The 14,353-nt window shown below is 41.6% G+C and overlaps 1 protein-coding gene across 1 annotated transcript; it reads right to left on the reverse strand.

Annotated features, from left to right (window-relative positions):
* Positions 1-219: 219 nt before the first annotated feature.
* OXGR1 (oxoglutarate (alpha-ketoglutarate) receptor 1) lies at positions 220-1,742 on the reverse strand. Its single transcript, XM_011933804.1, has one exon. It carries the CDS (start codon positions 1,728-1,730, stop codon positions 717-719), a length of 1,014 nt encoding a protein of 337 aa, XP_011789194.1. The 5' UTR covers positions 1,731-1,742; the 3' UTR covers positions 220-716.
* Between the last annotated feature and the right edge of the window lie 12,611 nt (positions 1,743-14,353).

Here is a 14,353-nt window from a genome sequence, read left to right on the forward strand (position 1 = left end):
CATGTTAATAATGATGAATACGATTTGATAATTTTTATAAATTCAATAAAAGCTTTTTAACAACAATAAAGTCATAATACTCCAAATATCTTGCAGGTCCTAATTTCAGCTATTTGCATGGACGTCCTTGAATTATTTCAAGGGTATCTTACTGGCTTGCAAGTAATATACAGAACTGGCTAAACTCAGTTTTATAATCTCAAAGTTAAGCTTGAAGGAAACAAATTGCAGAGCTATAAGATGTAAAAAATAAATATTAAGAAAGATACAAGTAGTGATTTGAATTATCTAATGGTTCAATACAAACAGGTCTGGAGTGCAGAGGAGCATGAAATGATGAGTGAAAAGATTGGTTTTCTCCTATCTTGGCACTAATTTACTGAGCAATCTAGGGCAAGGGTACGAAATTGTTTTCCGTGTATATATAATAAGTTGGTGGGAACAGATGTTCTCTAAGATGCCTCTGAGTTCCAATAGCTTGTAATACTATGTCTGAACACTGCTGATATGCATGCATCCAGTTCTTTATCTCCACAATGGAGGAGCTCAATAAAGGGACTGCAAAGAACTAGAAGCTCTGCCCTGGCTTTGGCACGTGATTACTTGAATACACAGTATTTACCAGGAGTTCCATTGAAGGAGACATCCTGAACGTCTTAGGAGTGCTAGGTAAAGTATCAGCAAGTATTTACTTTTGGTTAAGTAAATGAAGTATTTCAAGGGTTGTTTGAGTAACTGATTTTCTTTGCTTGCTCAAGGTTCCCGCTTACTTTACATCTCACTATTGAGCACACAGCCTGCTGAAAGTTGTCGCTGACCACCACATATAGTAACAGGTTACCAAAGGTGTTCAGAGCAGCTAATGGTCTAGAAACGATGTAAGCTTCGTGGATCTGATTCTCAATGGAGCAGCTGATCGAAAGCAGGCGAGATTCGATCCGAATGACCCTCAAGATATGGAAAGGTAAAAAACATACGTAAAATACGAGGAGTAGCAGAATGGTTAGCCTTCGAGCTTTCTGCTTAAGGCAGCTGTGAGTTTGCAGTCCATGGGTCAGAGTGTGAATAATCGTGGTATAGCAAAGTGTCACTATCACCAAGGGGAGGCAGAAAGTGGTTGCAGTCAAAATTAGGTTGTACCACTTAATAGTAGTGAGTTCATCCGAACTGGTGAGGTCGAGACAGGCTGATCTGTTGGTCCTGGTGGTTGATGTGATCAAGAAGGTCATAGGAATGACAGCTACCAGTGAAATGATCCACACCACAGCACAGGCTACAACTGCACATCGAGTTTTGTGAATGGAAAAGCAGCTCATTGGGTGAATGATCACACAGTAGCGGAAGATGCTGAAACAGGTGAGGAAGAGAATGCTGCTATACAGGTTGAAATGGAAGCTGAAGCGGATAAACTTACACATGAAATCTCCAAAGATCCAGTTTTCGCCACTGGCATAGTAGTGAATCAGGAAGGGGAGGCTGGTCAGATACAGCAGATCTGTGCAGGCCAGGTTCAGCATAATGATGGTGCTGCTCTTCCAAGGTCGCATTTTGAAAATGTAAGTGGATATCGCTACTGCGTTCCCGGGAAATCCCACGAGGAAGATAATGCCGTAAATAACAGGGAGGTAGTGCATCTTGAGGGGGATGTTTTCATCAGTGCAATTTCCAAAAGCAGCTGCATAATCGGGGAAATCAGAAGCATTTGCTAAATAGTCTAGTGGCTCATTCATGGTTGCCTCCTTTCATCTTGCAAGAAAACAAGAGAGTTCAGTCTGGCAATACGAATCAAATGGAAGTAACTCGCTGATAAAGGAAAACAGAAAACATGAATGGTAGGGTAATAAAAACAAGGATCTACTTTTAAATGAAAATTGTTCTAACATCCTAAATTTGCCACTTCTCTCTCTTTAATCTCAAAAGAGACCCTGTGGAGAAGAAATTGAATTTCCAAGAAAATGACTGTGAGGCGAGTTACTAAGTGCATCTAATAAAAAAAAAAAAAGTTAAATTATCATGAGAATTAAAATGAAGGACTGGGAGAAAAAATCCACATGTAGCTTTGGAAAACAATTTGGCAAGGTCACCATTTGGGGAAGCTATAGGGTGTCGCCATTAGAGACTTAACAACAGGACCTACTATTAACCAAGAGTGGTGCATGCCACCATCACTTCACTTCTACATGTCACAAAATACTGAAAAGTGTTTCTTATTACCTCTATTTTACAGGACACTAAGACTGAGAAATGTTTTGCAGCTCATCTCCGGTAACACATCTAGGGACTTAGCTGGGATCCACACTCGTGTTTGTCTAACTCAAAAGCCATTCCCTTTCTCTATTACCTCTCTATGCTGCCTCTCAATTTGTATTTCGTTGATTTTCATCAGGATTACCGTAAATAATGGAGGGAACAAGTGTGAAGGCAGGAAAACGCTGAATACCGTAAATTTTAAAAATATAGATTTCACACATTGCAACATTGTATTTGTGGTAGATTTAATTGCACATTTCCACTCTTCCAATTCCCTTTAATAGCTAACATAATTTGTTTGTGCAGGGGAGTGTGTTTTGGGGTGGATGGGGTGGGATCAGTCGTATAATGCAACCATTCAGAGCCTGAGCCCTGAAGCCAGATGGCCAGATTTTGATGCTCAGATTAGCCATTTAGTAGCATGTTCCTAAGCAAGTTGATTAAGCTCTCTAGGGCTGGAAGGAGTGCAATTTTAACTTCCTTCTTCTTGCTTATTAGTGTTTTTAAAAATTTTGATGGTGAATTTTTGCAATGAGGAAAGTACGGACATCTAGAAGAGTTACAATTAGCTTATTATTTGGATGTAAATAGCTGTTGGTGAAATGCATCCAAGTCCACATTTCTGGAGCACCCACTCTGTATTGGGTCCTCTATCAAGTCCTAGAGATACAAGCTGAATAACATACACAGATGCATAAGCCACTGTCACAGTCTACTGGGGAAGTGGACTTGGCAAATTATTTTAAGAAAATATAAACCCACCTCATGAAGCTGTCAATAGTATGTTAAAAATAGGAAGAAAAACACTTGGCACACTACTGGGCACGTAAGAAAAGCTTAAAAAATATTAGGTGATTGTTAAGTCATTTGATGTATGAATGGTCCAAGACTACTGAGATCACAAGGGAAGGAGGAAACATCAGAGGAAACCATTATTACTATTATCTGATACTAAATCTATACTATCCAGCATTTCCCGAGAGGAGAACAGAGATATATTTCAAACTAACCCAACCTGACAAATCCTAAATTAGCAGAATCAGTCCTTCTTGACTGCCCTGAGTATATCCTTCCAGATCTCACTTAGTCCAGGAGGTCTGGGGCAGTTGTAAGGAACTCAGCGTGGTTATGGTATATTGGGAGATGAAGTTGGGAAGGAAAAACGGGGATTAATAAAAAATAATAGTGCCTTCTGTGTACAAAGCACTACTGTAAATGTCTTACATATTTGCATCTATTTAATCCTCACAACAAATGGTGAGGTAGTGCTGTGACCCTCCCCATTGAACAGAAGAGGAACCTGAGGCACAGAGGAGGCAGTGATGTGCTCAAGGTCAAACTGCTAGTTAGGGGTGAGCCAGGATATGACTGGGGCAATCGTTTTGCAGGGCTGGGCTGCATCTCACAATGAGTGGGCAAGAGGGAAATCTGAAGTGCCTGTAATCACAAAGACTGGTTAGCACATTACCTCTCAGTGCTGCCTCTTAATGTGTATTTTGTTGATTTTCATCAGGATTACTCTAAATAACAGAGGGAACAACAAGTGTGAAGACAGGAAAAGGCTGAATATCTCGGAAAGCTCAATAAATCAAACACTGTAGAGTTGTCCCTTTGTATCTGAAGTGAATTGGTTCCCAGACCCCCAGGGATACCAAAATCTACAGATGCTCACGTCACTGATATAAAAATAGAATGGTATGGTATTTACTCGTAATCTATGCCCATCCTCCTGTAAATCATCTCTAGATTACTTATAATACCTAATGCAACATAGATGTTATATAAATAGTTGTTATACTGTATTGTTTAGGGAATAATGACAAGAACAAAAAGTCTGTACATGTTTATTACAGACATACTTTGAAAGTATTTTTAATCCATGGATGGTTGAATCCACAAGTGTAGAACCCACATATATGGAGGGCCAACTGTAATTGTGTGAACCAGGGCTAAATTGTCAATAATAATAGTGCCTACTTACTTGGATTGAGAGAGGATTAGATGATTTTTTAATGATTTTAACTTTCATTTTAGATTCAAGGGGTACATGTGCAGACTTCTTAGTTGCATCTATTAAATGATGCTGAGGTTTGGGGGCTGGACTAATCCTGTCACTCAGATACTAAACGAAGTGTTTAAAATGGTGCCTGAATCATGTTAAGTGCCACATCAGAATCTGCCACCATTATAACTATTAGCTGATACTAAATCGACTCTATCCAGCATTTCCTGAGAGGAGTGCAGAGGTATATTTCAAACTAGCCCAACTTAACAAATCCTAAATTAGCAGAATCATTCCCTGTTGACTGCCCTTGAGTATACTCTTCCAGATCTCACTTAGTCCAGGTGCAGATCAGAATGCATTTACAGGTTTGCTACTTTTATTCTGTATGAACTGGGGAAAAAATAGCCCAGGCACATGGAACTTGCCTCTGGCCAGCTGTTAGGATCCTCAATGGGAGAGGCTGGTGCTCCCTGGGACCATGTATTACCCATCAAAAGTGAATGCTTCTCTCCTTGCCAAGTTAATTGACTCTAGTTAAAAGTGCTATTCATGGAACTATCATCTACACAGCACTGGAGGCCATAGGAATCAAGGACTGCTGACCAGTGAGAGCACTCTGAAGCCAGGCAACCACAGTGGATGGCTTCTCCCTTGGCAGAACGTCTTAAATGGACTCATGCCTAAGGAGCAGGAAGTCACTTAAACTTGAAAGAAAATGGTCACAGCCAAGGAGTCCCAGAAGCAGCATGACCTAAGGACAGTTCTTAGATTACATCAAGAGGCCACTAAGTATCTAATGCTGTTTCTGGAGCAAAGAAGTAAAGATAGTTTTAGTAACACCCAAAATAATTCTCCGGAGTTATTTCATTCTAATTGGGATTTGCCTCAACAGAGAAGTGAGAGGAAGAGAAGGGGAGGGAATTCAAGTCCAAGCTGCTTATTTGTCAGCTCCTTGAAATCAAAACACAAGTCACCTCGTACCCCAGGGGCTGGCACATGGAAGGTGTGCAGTAAATATTCATATTTGCTGAATGCATTAAAGCACAATCAGTAACATCAGCAAAACTTATGTGGTTCGGAAGGGCTAGGGAAGTGGCAACTATCATTCTTAAAAAAAGCTTGGTTCTTAGGCCAGGCACAGTGTCTCAAGCCTGTAACCCCAGCACTTTGGGAGGCTCAGGCAGGCGGATCTCCCAAGGTCAGGAATTCGAGACCTGCCTGGCCAGCATGGCAAAACCCCATCTCTATTAAAAATACAAAAACAGTAGCTGGATGTGGTGGCCTGTGCCTATAGTCCCAGCTCCTTGGGAGGCTGAAGCATGAGAGTCGCTTGAACCTGAGAGGCGTAGGTTGCAGTAAGCTGAGATTGCACCACTGTACTACAGCCTGAGTCACAGAGCAAGACTCTGTCTTTAAAAAAAAAAAAAAAAAAAAGCTTGCATCTTTGATGACTTTTAAAATAAGAAGCAAAATTCCAATTCCTGTCATTGCCAAATAAACCCTTAGCCATGTTATGGAGACCATTTTGAACAATAATTCTATCAGGAAAAGATGGGTTATAGGTAGAAACAACTGCCTTATTGTTCTGAAAAATAATAGTTCAATTTAGGATTGAATGAAGACTGACTAGCCAATTGTAAGGGTGGAGGGGTTGACTAGGAAGCTTAATCTCTGTTCCATAAAACCTCATAAAAGTATAGTCTGAGTTTACAAAATACGTGTGATGTCAAGAACAGCACACAAAAAACCAGTCTGGGCTGTGAGCAGGTAGGATGAAGCTGTTTCTTTCCTCCCTAGCCTCAGGGTCCAGTACAATTCACTGCCACAACTCAGAACACCAGATGGTCCACAAACAAATCATTTCAACTCAAAGGACATTAAAGACAAATATGGCACAATCCTGGGTATAATCCCTTCTCTTGCTACAACAGTAGCTCTCAAATGTGAGGAGGTTACAAATCACTTGAAACCAATGGGTTCTTTGCAAGCAAGAAATAATGATATATTCAGCTTCAGCATAACCAAAAATATAAGTGTGAACTAAGCTGGGTTCAGCAGGAATAAAAGCCAGCATCAAAGGTTGGAATAAACTTGTGAAGAAAAAGCTTATAATTTTAGTACAACCACTATGGAGAACAGTTTGGAGATTCCTCAGCAAACTAAAAACTGAGCTACCATATGATCCAGCATTTCCACTGCTGGGTATATACCCAAAAGAAAGGAAATCAGTATATCAAAGAGGTATCTGCACTCCCATGTTTGTTGCAGCCCTGTTCACAATAGCCAAGATTTGGAAGCAACCTAAGTGTCCACCCACAGATGAATGGATAAAGAAAATGTGGCATTTATACACAGTGGAGTACTTTTCAGCCATAAAAAAGAATGAGATCCTGCCATTTGCAACATCATGGATAGAACTGGAGGTAATTATGGGAAGTGAAAAAAGCCAGGCATGGAAAGACAAACATTGCATGTTCTCACTCATTCGTGGGATCTAAAAATCAAAACAACTGAACTCATGGGCATAGCGAGTAGACGGATGGTTACCAGAAGCTGGGAAGAGTAGTGGGGGACTGCTGGAGGGGATGGCTAATGTGTACAAAAAAAAAAAAAAGGTAGAAAGAAAGAACAATACCTACTATTTGATAGCCCAGTGGGGTGACCATAGTCAATAATAACTTAATTGCACATTTTTAAATAACTTAAAGAGTGTAAGTGGATTGTTTGTATTAATAACACAAAGGATGCATGCTTGAGTGGATGGATACCCGATTCTCTATGATGTGCTTATTTCACATTGCATGCCTGTATCAAAACATCTCATGTACCCCATAATTATATATACCTGCTATGTACCCACAAAAATTAAGAAATAAAAAATTGTTAAGAAAAAGCTTACAATTTTAGCCTTTTTTTTCTCTGAAATTGGAAAGTTGCTGTGACTGTTTGAGGCTAGCTGCAGAATGTTAATGTTTGGGTAACACACCGTTTGTGGACTGCTGTCCTGATGCCAGCACACCTAGGAGCCTCACAGATTGGGATTCCAAGATTGTGCGGGTAAAGAAGGCAGGATCAGAAATGCTATCTAGGTAAGTGGCAGCAGACACTACTTCACCTCCACAGAGTACTCCTGCCCATTTGGTGGGAACGAGGAAAGTGGGATTAATGATGTAAGGTGATTTTCCTAAGGTGCCTGTTGGTTTTGCAGATCAGTTTTGTTGGGTAAGTTAAGCTCCTTTTCCAACAATGCCTGTATCTCTCTCGGCTCTCCTCCCTCTCCCCCAGACTCCCTGGGTTTTTCTGGTTCTGCTCCCATGCTAAGGTAACAGTTTGTTCTTTCCTCCTTTTCCCAAGATGCCAATGGACCAGGGAGGTGCACAGTTGGAAAACTTCATCTGTCACCTTCTCTCCAGAGTCCTTAGAAGCTCCGAAGCTGGGGTCACTTTGGGTTGTCAAAAAGAAACTTAAGTAGACCTTCCATTCACAAAGACTCACTTCGATTTCCCAGTCTACATGTTTGAAACCTAATTGTACTTCATACTGGTGGGAAACAGACCAATTCTTAACACAGGTAAATTTGTGACTGGGTGAGTGCTGTCCTCCCTGGTCCCTGAAGGAATCCTTCTCCCCAACCCTTCTGGGAGCCTCAAGCCTCTTCCCTCAATCCCCACTTTATTGTTTTTGTTTGCTTGTGTTGTTGTTGTTGTTTTGGAGACAAAGTCTTGGTCTGTCACCCAGACTGGAGTGCAGTGGCCGTGATCTTGGCTCACTTCAACCTCCACCTCCTGGGTTCAAGGGATCCTCCTGCCTCAGTCTCCAAGTAGCTGGGAATCCAGACCCGTGCCACCACATCTGGTTAATTTTTTTGTATTTGTGTAGAGACAGGGTTTCACCATGTTGGCCAGGCTGGTCTTGAACTACTGACCTCAGGTGATCCAGCTGCACCGGCCTCCCAAAGTGCTGGGATTGCAGACGTGAGCCGCTGCACCCGGCCAATCCCCAATTCTTTAAATAAGAATCTGCAACTCAGTTTCCCTGCAGACTATTAAGAGGTCATGTTGATGCAGCCCAAAGATACGGTTTTGCCTGTTTAATCTTAGGGAGAAACAAATACAATATCTGAAAGCGCACTTCAGAAAAATGCATGCATGGACACGTAAATATTATACATACAATTTAGAGGTTTAGAGACCATTACAAGCTAGTTCACGAATCCACAGCAACGAAACAAAAAAAAAAAGACAGAGAAGAAAGACATTTCAGGGGAAACATTTTCCTCGCTTGTTGGGGGTGGGGATAGGGCAGTGTCTTTGGTGGTTTCCAACACCATACAATCCACCACGATCCAGGGTGAGCTTTGAGAACGTTCAGCGGGGCGGTGATCAATGGGGTGAGGGATTAACTCTGTTTGTCTCCTAAGCACTCTCCCTGCCCACCTCCCAGACCCCTCGCTTGGGTGTGAAAAAAAGTATGAGATGAAATCAGCAATCCCTAACTCCCCCAGTTCTCTCCAAGTCAAATGTCTTCTCGCCCTGGGCTTTTTGTTCCGCAAAATGAACCTCCGTCTCCCGCCACCGGATCTGGGGTGCTCCTGCCGCCTCCAAAGAAGAAGGGGGCGCTGCTCCGTGGGCCCTGCCTGCTGCAGGGACGTGCGGGGGTGCTCCTTCCCATGCTCCTCGGGCACCTTGCGTCTCCGCTCCCGGGCCAGCGCAGGGTCCCCCACACCCACTCCCTCCGACCCGTCGGCCCCGCTCCCCGATCGCGCGCGACTCACCTGGCAGCCCCGGCGAGGCGGACGTGCGCCCCGCGTGCCTGTGCAGCCTGGCTGGGCCCGGACCGCAGACCTGTCAGGGGAGGCTGCGCACCGCCCCGCCCCTCCCACCCCTCCGAGGCCCAGCGAGCAAGTGAGGGTTCCCGGGTCCTCGCCCGGGGCAGCCTGGCGGGCAGCATCCCGCCTCGCCCACTTCCCAGTGGACACAGGGACAGCGGCTTCCACTCCCGGGACCTCTGGACATCCTCCGTCCCGGTTTGGCGGGAAACTGACCCGGGAGAAAGTGTTTGCAGAGGTTCCAAAAAACCAGCCGGGCGGGAGGGTTGTTGCCCCAGGAGGGTTGTGGCCGCCTTGTCTGGGTCCAGAAATATTATCACTCTCCTACAGCCCAGTGCCTCTTTTTTTTTTTTTTTTCTTTTGAGACAGAGTGTCGCTCTGTCGCCCAGGCGTCCAGTGCCACTTATTTAGCGTGGGATGCAGGCGACTTACTGAAGCATTGTCATTTTCCTGTATCCAATTACAACCCTGCCGTCCAGCGCTTAGCAAAGTGGTTTAAAAATAGTTTCTATCTTAAAAACTATCTTAAAAATAGTTTCTATCCCTGCGAAGAGCGTCTGTATCTCCAGATCTAGGGCGTAGGTAGCCTTCTTGCTGCATAACTTAGGAATCGCCTTTTCTCTTCTCTGAACCTCAGTCACATCGTCCAATATACTAGGGACCCCCGAACCGCTGAACTTCAAGATCTCTTCCAGCATCAAAGAGGAGTTCACTGTATTAGCAAATGGGGGTGGTTGGAGAATGCCCCTCTAGCTCTTCCATGGACTGGCATTGAATGTCTCTTCTGCACTTCCATGTTGATGGGCATCAAACACCTTGTATAGCCCATCCTCTGGGAACGCCAGCCAGCAGGAGCAAGAGTGTCAGGCTAGATGTCCCACCAGGGCACAGGTGGGAAGATTCCGCCCTGGCTAAAGGTTGCGATAGCCCTAGGTAGGCATTTTTATGATCATGCTTATCATTTTGATTATTTGAGTTCCAGCCTCTCCAGGAAAATATTTTGCATTAGGAGAAAAAAATGTTCTCTAATGTTACCATGTTTAATCGTTTTTTCAATTCTTCATTTGGAAATATTTGACCCTGTTTTGTTCCCACCTATTCATTCATCAGACATTTGCTGTTTGATTATTCTGTGTCAAGAACTAAGGAAATATTGAAGAATAATACATAACCTTTGCTTCCAGGAGCTCATGTCTTATAGGAAAATAAGAAATAAATTTAAAACACGATGATGGCTTGCCACTTGTCAATAAGGGTGCCGGGAGGGCACATAACCCAAATGAAGGCTTTCTGAAGTAAAAGGCATCCCAGTGTTTTTCCACGGGGAGCAGGATTTCCAGCTAAAGAGGAAATGACTTAAAGAGGTTATTTAAAAACAAGTACTGGGTCCTAGAACTCTAGACATGGAAGGGACATTTAAACATATCCAGTCCTGTAAAGTTAAAATTGTGCAGGTGCTGTGGGAAAAAAATGTATAATGGTTCCTCTAAAAATTAAAAATAGAATTATGACACAAGCCAGCAATTCTGCTTCTGGGAATATACCGCAAAGAATTGAAAAGTGAGACTCAAACAGATACTTGTACACCCAAGTTCATAGCAGCGTTATTCACAATAGCCAAAATGTGGATGGCAGCCCAAGTGCCTATCAATGGGTGAAGAAAATGTGATGTATACATTCCATGGAACATTATTCAGTCTTCAAAATGAAGGAAATTCTGACACATACTGCAACATGGAGGAACACTGAGGAGATTACGCTAAACAAAAGAAGCTAGCCACAAAAGCACAAATACTGTATGATTCTACTTACATAAGGTGCCTGAGTTGTCAAAGTTATGGAGACAGAAATTAGACTAATGGTTGCCGGGAGTTGTGGGGAGAGGGAATGAGGAGCTATTGTTTAATGAGTATGAAATTCAATTTTGGGAAATGGAGGAGTTCTGTAGATGGGTGGTAGGGTGGTTACATAGCAATATTGTTGCACAGTAATAATGCCACTGAACTACACTTCAGTATGGTTAAGATAGTACATTTTGTTTTATGTGTATTTTACTATAATTTTTTAAACTGACGTTTTAAAAAATTCAGTCCTACGTATTCACTTTTCAAAGAAGGACACAGAATTAGAGTGGTCCAAATGACAAGCCCAGGGTCAGAGCCACAGAGGTCTGTGTAAAACCAATGTGCCAAGCCCTCTGTTCTTACTACTACATTCTAGGGGTGGCTAGGTGACTTGATTGAAACCATTGCTTTCTCAGGCAACAATGTACTACAATCCAATACTCTAAATTGGCTCCATCAACAAGATGATTATTATGAATGAATTGTGTCTTGTATCTTTTAATGTTTACCTTTAAACATTACGTCTTACCACAACTCAAATTCTTTCTCTACATAATAGTGATTTGCAGGAAAAAAAAAAAAATACTAACCAATTAAGATCCTGTCCCTATGTAAAGAGAATAATATACATCTTTAAAGCAACTTGCATTAGAAAGTGATGTCACTATTTTAGACTGTACATTAAACTTCAAATTTAGGACCTTGAGGTTGTCTTTTAACAACCCTAAATCAAAGACTTATATGAGGGTAAAATTCAACTCCTATTTAAAATTGGTCTCTTGCCCAGATTCAGAAATGCACTGTCTTCCTTAAAATGAGAACCAAATAGAACAAGATTCTAGCATTTAAATTTATAAATACTTGAGCAGCACAGGTGTCACCTGTGTGATGGGCTGCAATTGTTCATTTAAAGCAGGAAATGGGATTTATCATCACGATAATCAAGAAACTCAAAACTTCTCTAACTAGGAAGCACTGACATCTTAAAGCCTACTGCGCCAAAAAGCCCTGTGGAACTCTGCATAGAAGGCAGAGTTAGCATTACAGCATTCTCCAAAGAGCCATTAATGGTTTAGTTGGGGGTTAGCTGGGCTAAAATATTAGAAATTATCTTGGTTCTTATTCAGAGTTTTATTTAGAAAGGAACACATAGTTGGTGACAACATGGACCACTCCATTTCCTGATTGGAGCCTCTGTCCAATCAGTTGAGCATTGTCATACTCAACTTCAGATGATCATGCTTCCAGATAGTATTCCAACCATGACTGACCTTATCATTCCCAACCATGTATGGCCTTGTCTGACTTTTTTATAACTTTGGCCACAATACGATATGTTTGGTATAACAGCAGTATTCTCATGAGATGAATTGTCTTGGTTTTTGAAAAATGGTTATTTTCTAGTGCCTTCAAAATGAATTGCTCAGTTAAGATGTACTGATTAAATAAAGCAATCTGTGTGATCTATACTCTGTTAGGCAACGAATTCAGATACTGTGATGCTTTCCAGATTCCGATAATATTTCTTTGGCGAGAAGGGTGACATTATGGTATAGTGGAGTGAGACAGTACTAGAAGTTTGAGGCCTGGATTTTAGTTTTGAAAGCAACTCATTTAGCTGGAAAAGAAATTTCATTTCCAGGCATTTTTTAGTCCATCTAGAAAAAGCAGAGTCGGACAGATCACTTCGTAAGGCCATATCTAGATTAAAGGGATCTTAATTATGAAAATTTAGAAGGGTAAAGCTTTGTTTCTTCAAAAAAATAAGTATGATATTATTGTGCCAATGTGAGCCACCTGCTATGCTTCGACGTGAACATCACTTCATGATCTTTAAATGTTGTTAAAATAGAACTGTCCTTGTGGACAGTTCTTTAAAAAAAAGGACTCTTCTGGGACAGAAAGGACTCTTTCTGTTGAGAAAGAGATTGGTTAGTTTGTCCTTCCTTAGATCCAATCCCAGTATAATTTGGGAGATGCTGTTAGGATCTTCTAAAGGTGGTTAAAGAGCCAGGCAGTCAATAGATCTAGATAGGAGGCACAGCTAAGAGATGGGAGTGCCATTCTGCTCAGGAAGTGTTATAGTGTGAAGTGTGTTGACCCATGGAAGCAGAAAGAGGTGGAAATTGGAGACTAAAGGAAGTGTTAGAAGAGGATTATAAAAAAGCCAAAGAATAGAGAAAACCATCATGGAGAAATGGAGCCCTTTGCTTCTGCTGGTGCAAGTATCACTGCGTGAACTATCCTTCTTATCCCACCTCTCTGATTTGTACCTTATAATTTACTTCAGGTTTAATAAAGTACTCTATGAGTATATTTTCCAAGAAATACATTTTTTTCTAACTTGAATACTTGCTGTACTTGTGTTTTGTACCATACAATATAACATTGATTTATTTTTAAACTGCTTAATAATATTTAAAATGACAATAGTTTTATAAACTTGAGTCTTGCCCATTCAACAAGATTGGCTGCATCTCAAGAGAGAGCAGTTTATAGTCTCCTCTTTGGATAGTACGCAGCACGTTAAATAGGTACAAAATAAGCAATAACAATTGCCTATAGTTACTAGGTAATTATTACTAGAACTATAAATCTGATTCCTCATTTGACCTTAATTAATATTAAGTTCTTCAGATTTTTGTTGCTAGTTGAGAATAAGCTGTCTCCCACTGGCCTCTTCCAATCAATTGAGCATCTGAAAAGAATATGGGGAAAGAGTGGTCAAGAATTAAACAGAATGAGGCAGGGTGCAGGTGGTTCACACCTGTAATCACAGTGCTTTCTGAGTCTAAGACGGGAGGATTGCTTAAGGCCAGGAGTTCAAGACCAGCCTGGGCAACATAATGAGACTCTGTCTCTACAAAAGATAAAAATTAAAAAAAAAAAAAAAAAAAACCTAGCTGGGCATGGTGGCACGCACCTATAGTCCTAGCTACTTGGGAGGCTGAGGCGAGAGGATTGCCCAGGAGTATGGAGGAGGCAGTGAGCCATGATTATGCACTGCACTCCAGCCTGGATGACAGTGAGACCCTGTCTCAGAAGAAAAAAAAAAGAAAACTAAGCTGGAAAGATTGTTAGGAAATCACTGGTGACATAAAAACCATTTCGGTGGTAGTAGGGGCCAAAGCTTGTTTGTGCAATAGGTTGAACAGCAAAATAGGAAGTTACAAATTGCTGGAAATGATGGAAAGAAAGAAATAAGGATGTAGCTTAAAGGGTGACATACTTAAAAGAAGTGGTTTTTAATTTATTCTTTCTTTAGGATAGAGGAAACCTAAGCATTAGTGTAGAGTGAGGGAAATAAAAAAGTCAATGGAAAGATTGAAGAGGGATGACTGAAGGAAAATGGACGTAAAATAGTTGGGAGGTATGACTCCATGAGCAATAAGCAGGTGTTTGGATCCTGGTTCCTGCTTTTACAAG

The sequence above is a fragment of the Colobus angolensis genome, unplaced genomic scaffold (assembly GCF_000951035.1).
Source record: "Colobus angolensis palliatus isolate OR3802 unplaced genomic scaffold, Cang.pa_1.0 Scaffold13, whole genome shotgun sequence".
In the NCBI taxonomy this organism is placed as follows: Eukaryota; Metazoa; Chordata; class Mammalia; order Primates; family Cercopithecidae; genus Colobus; species Colobus angolensis.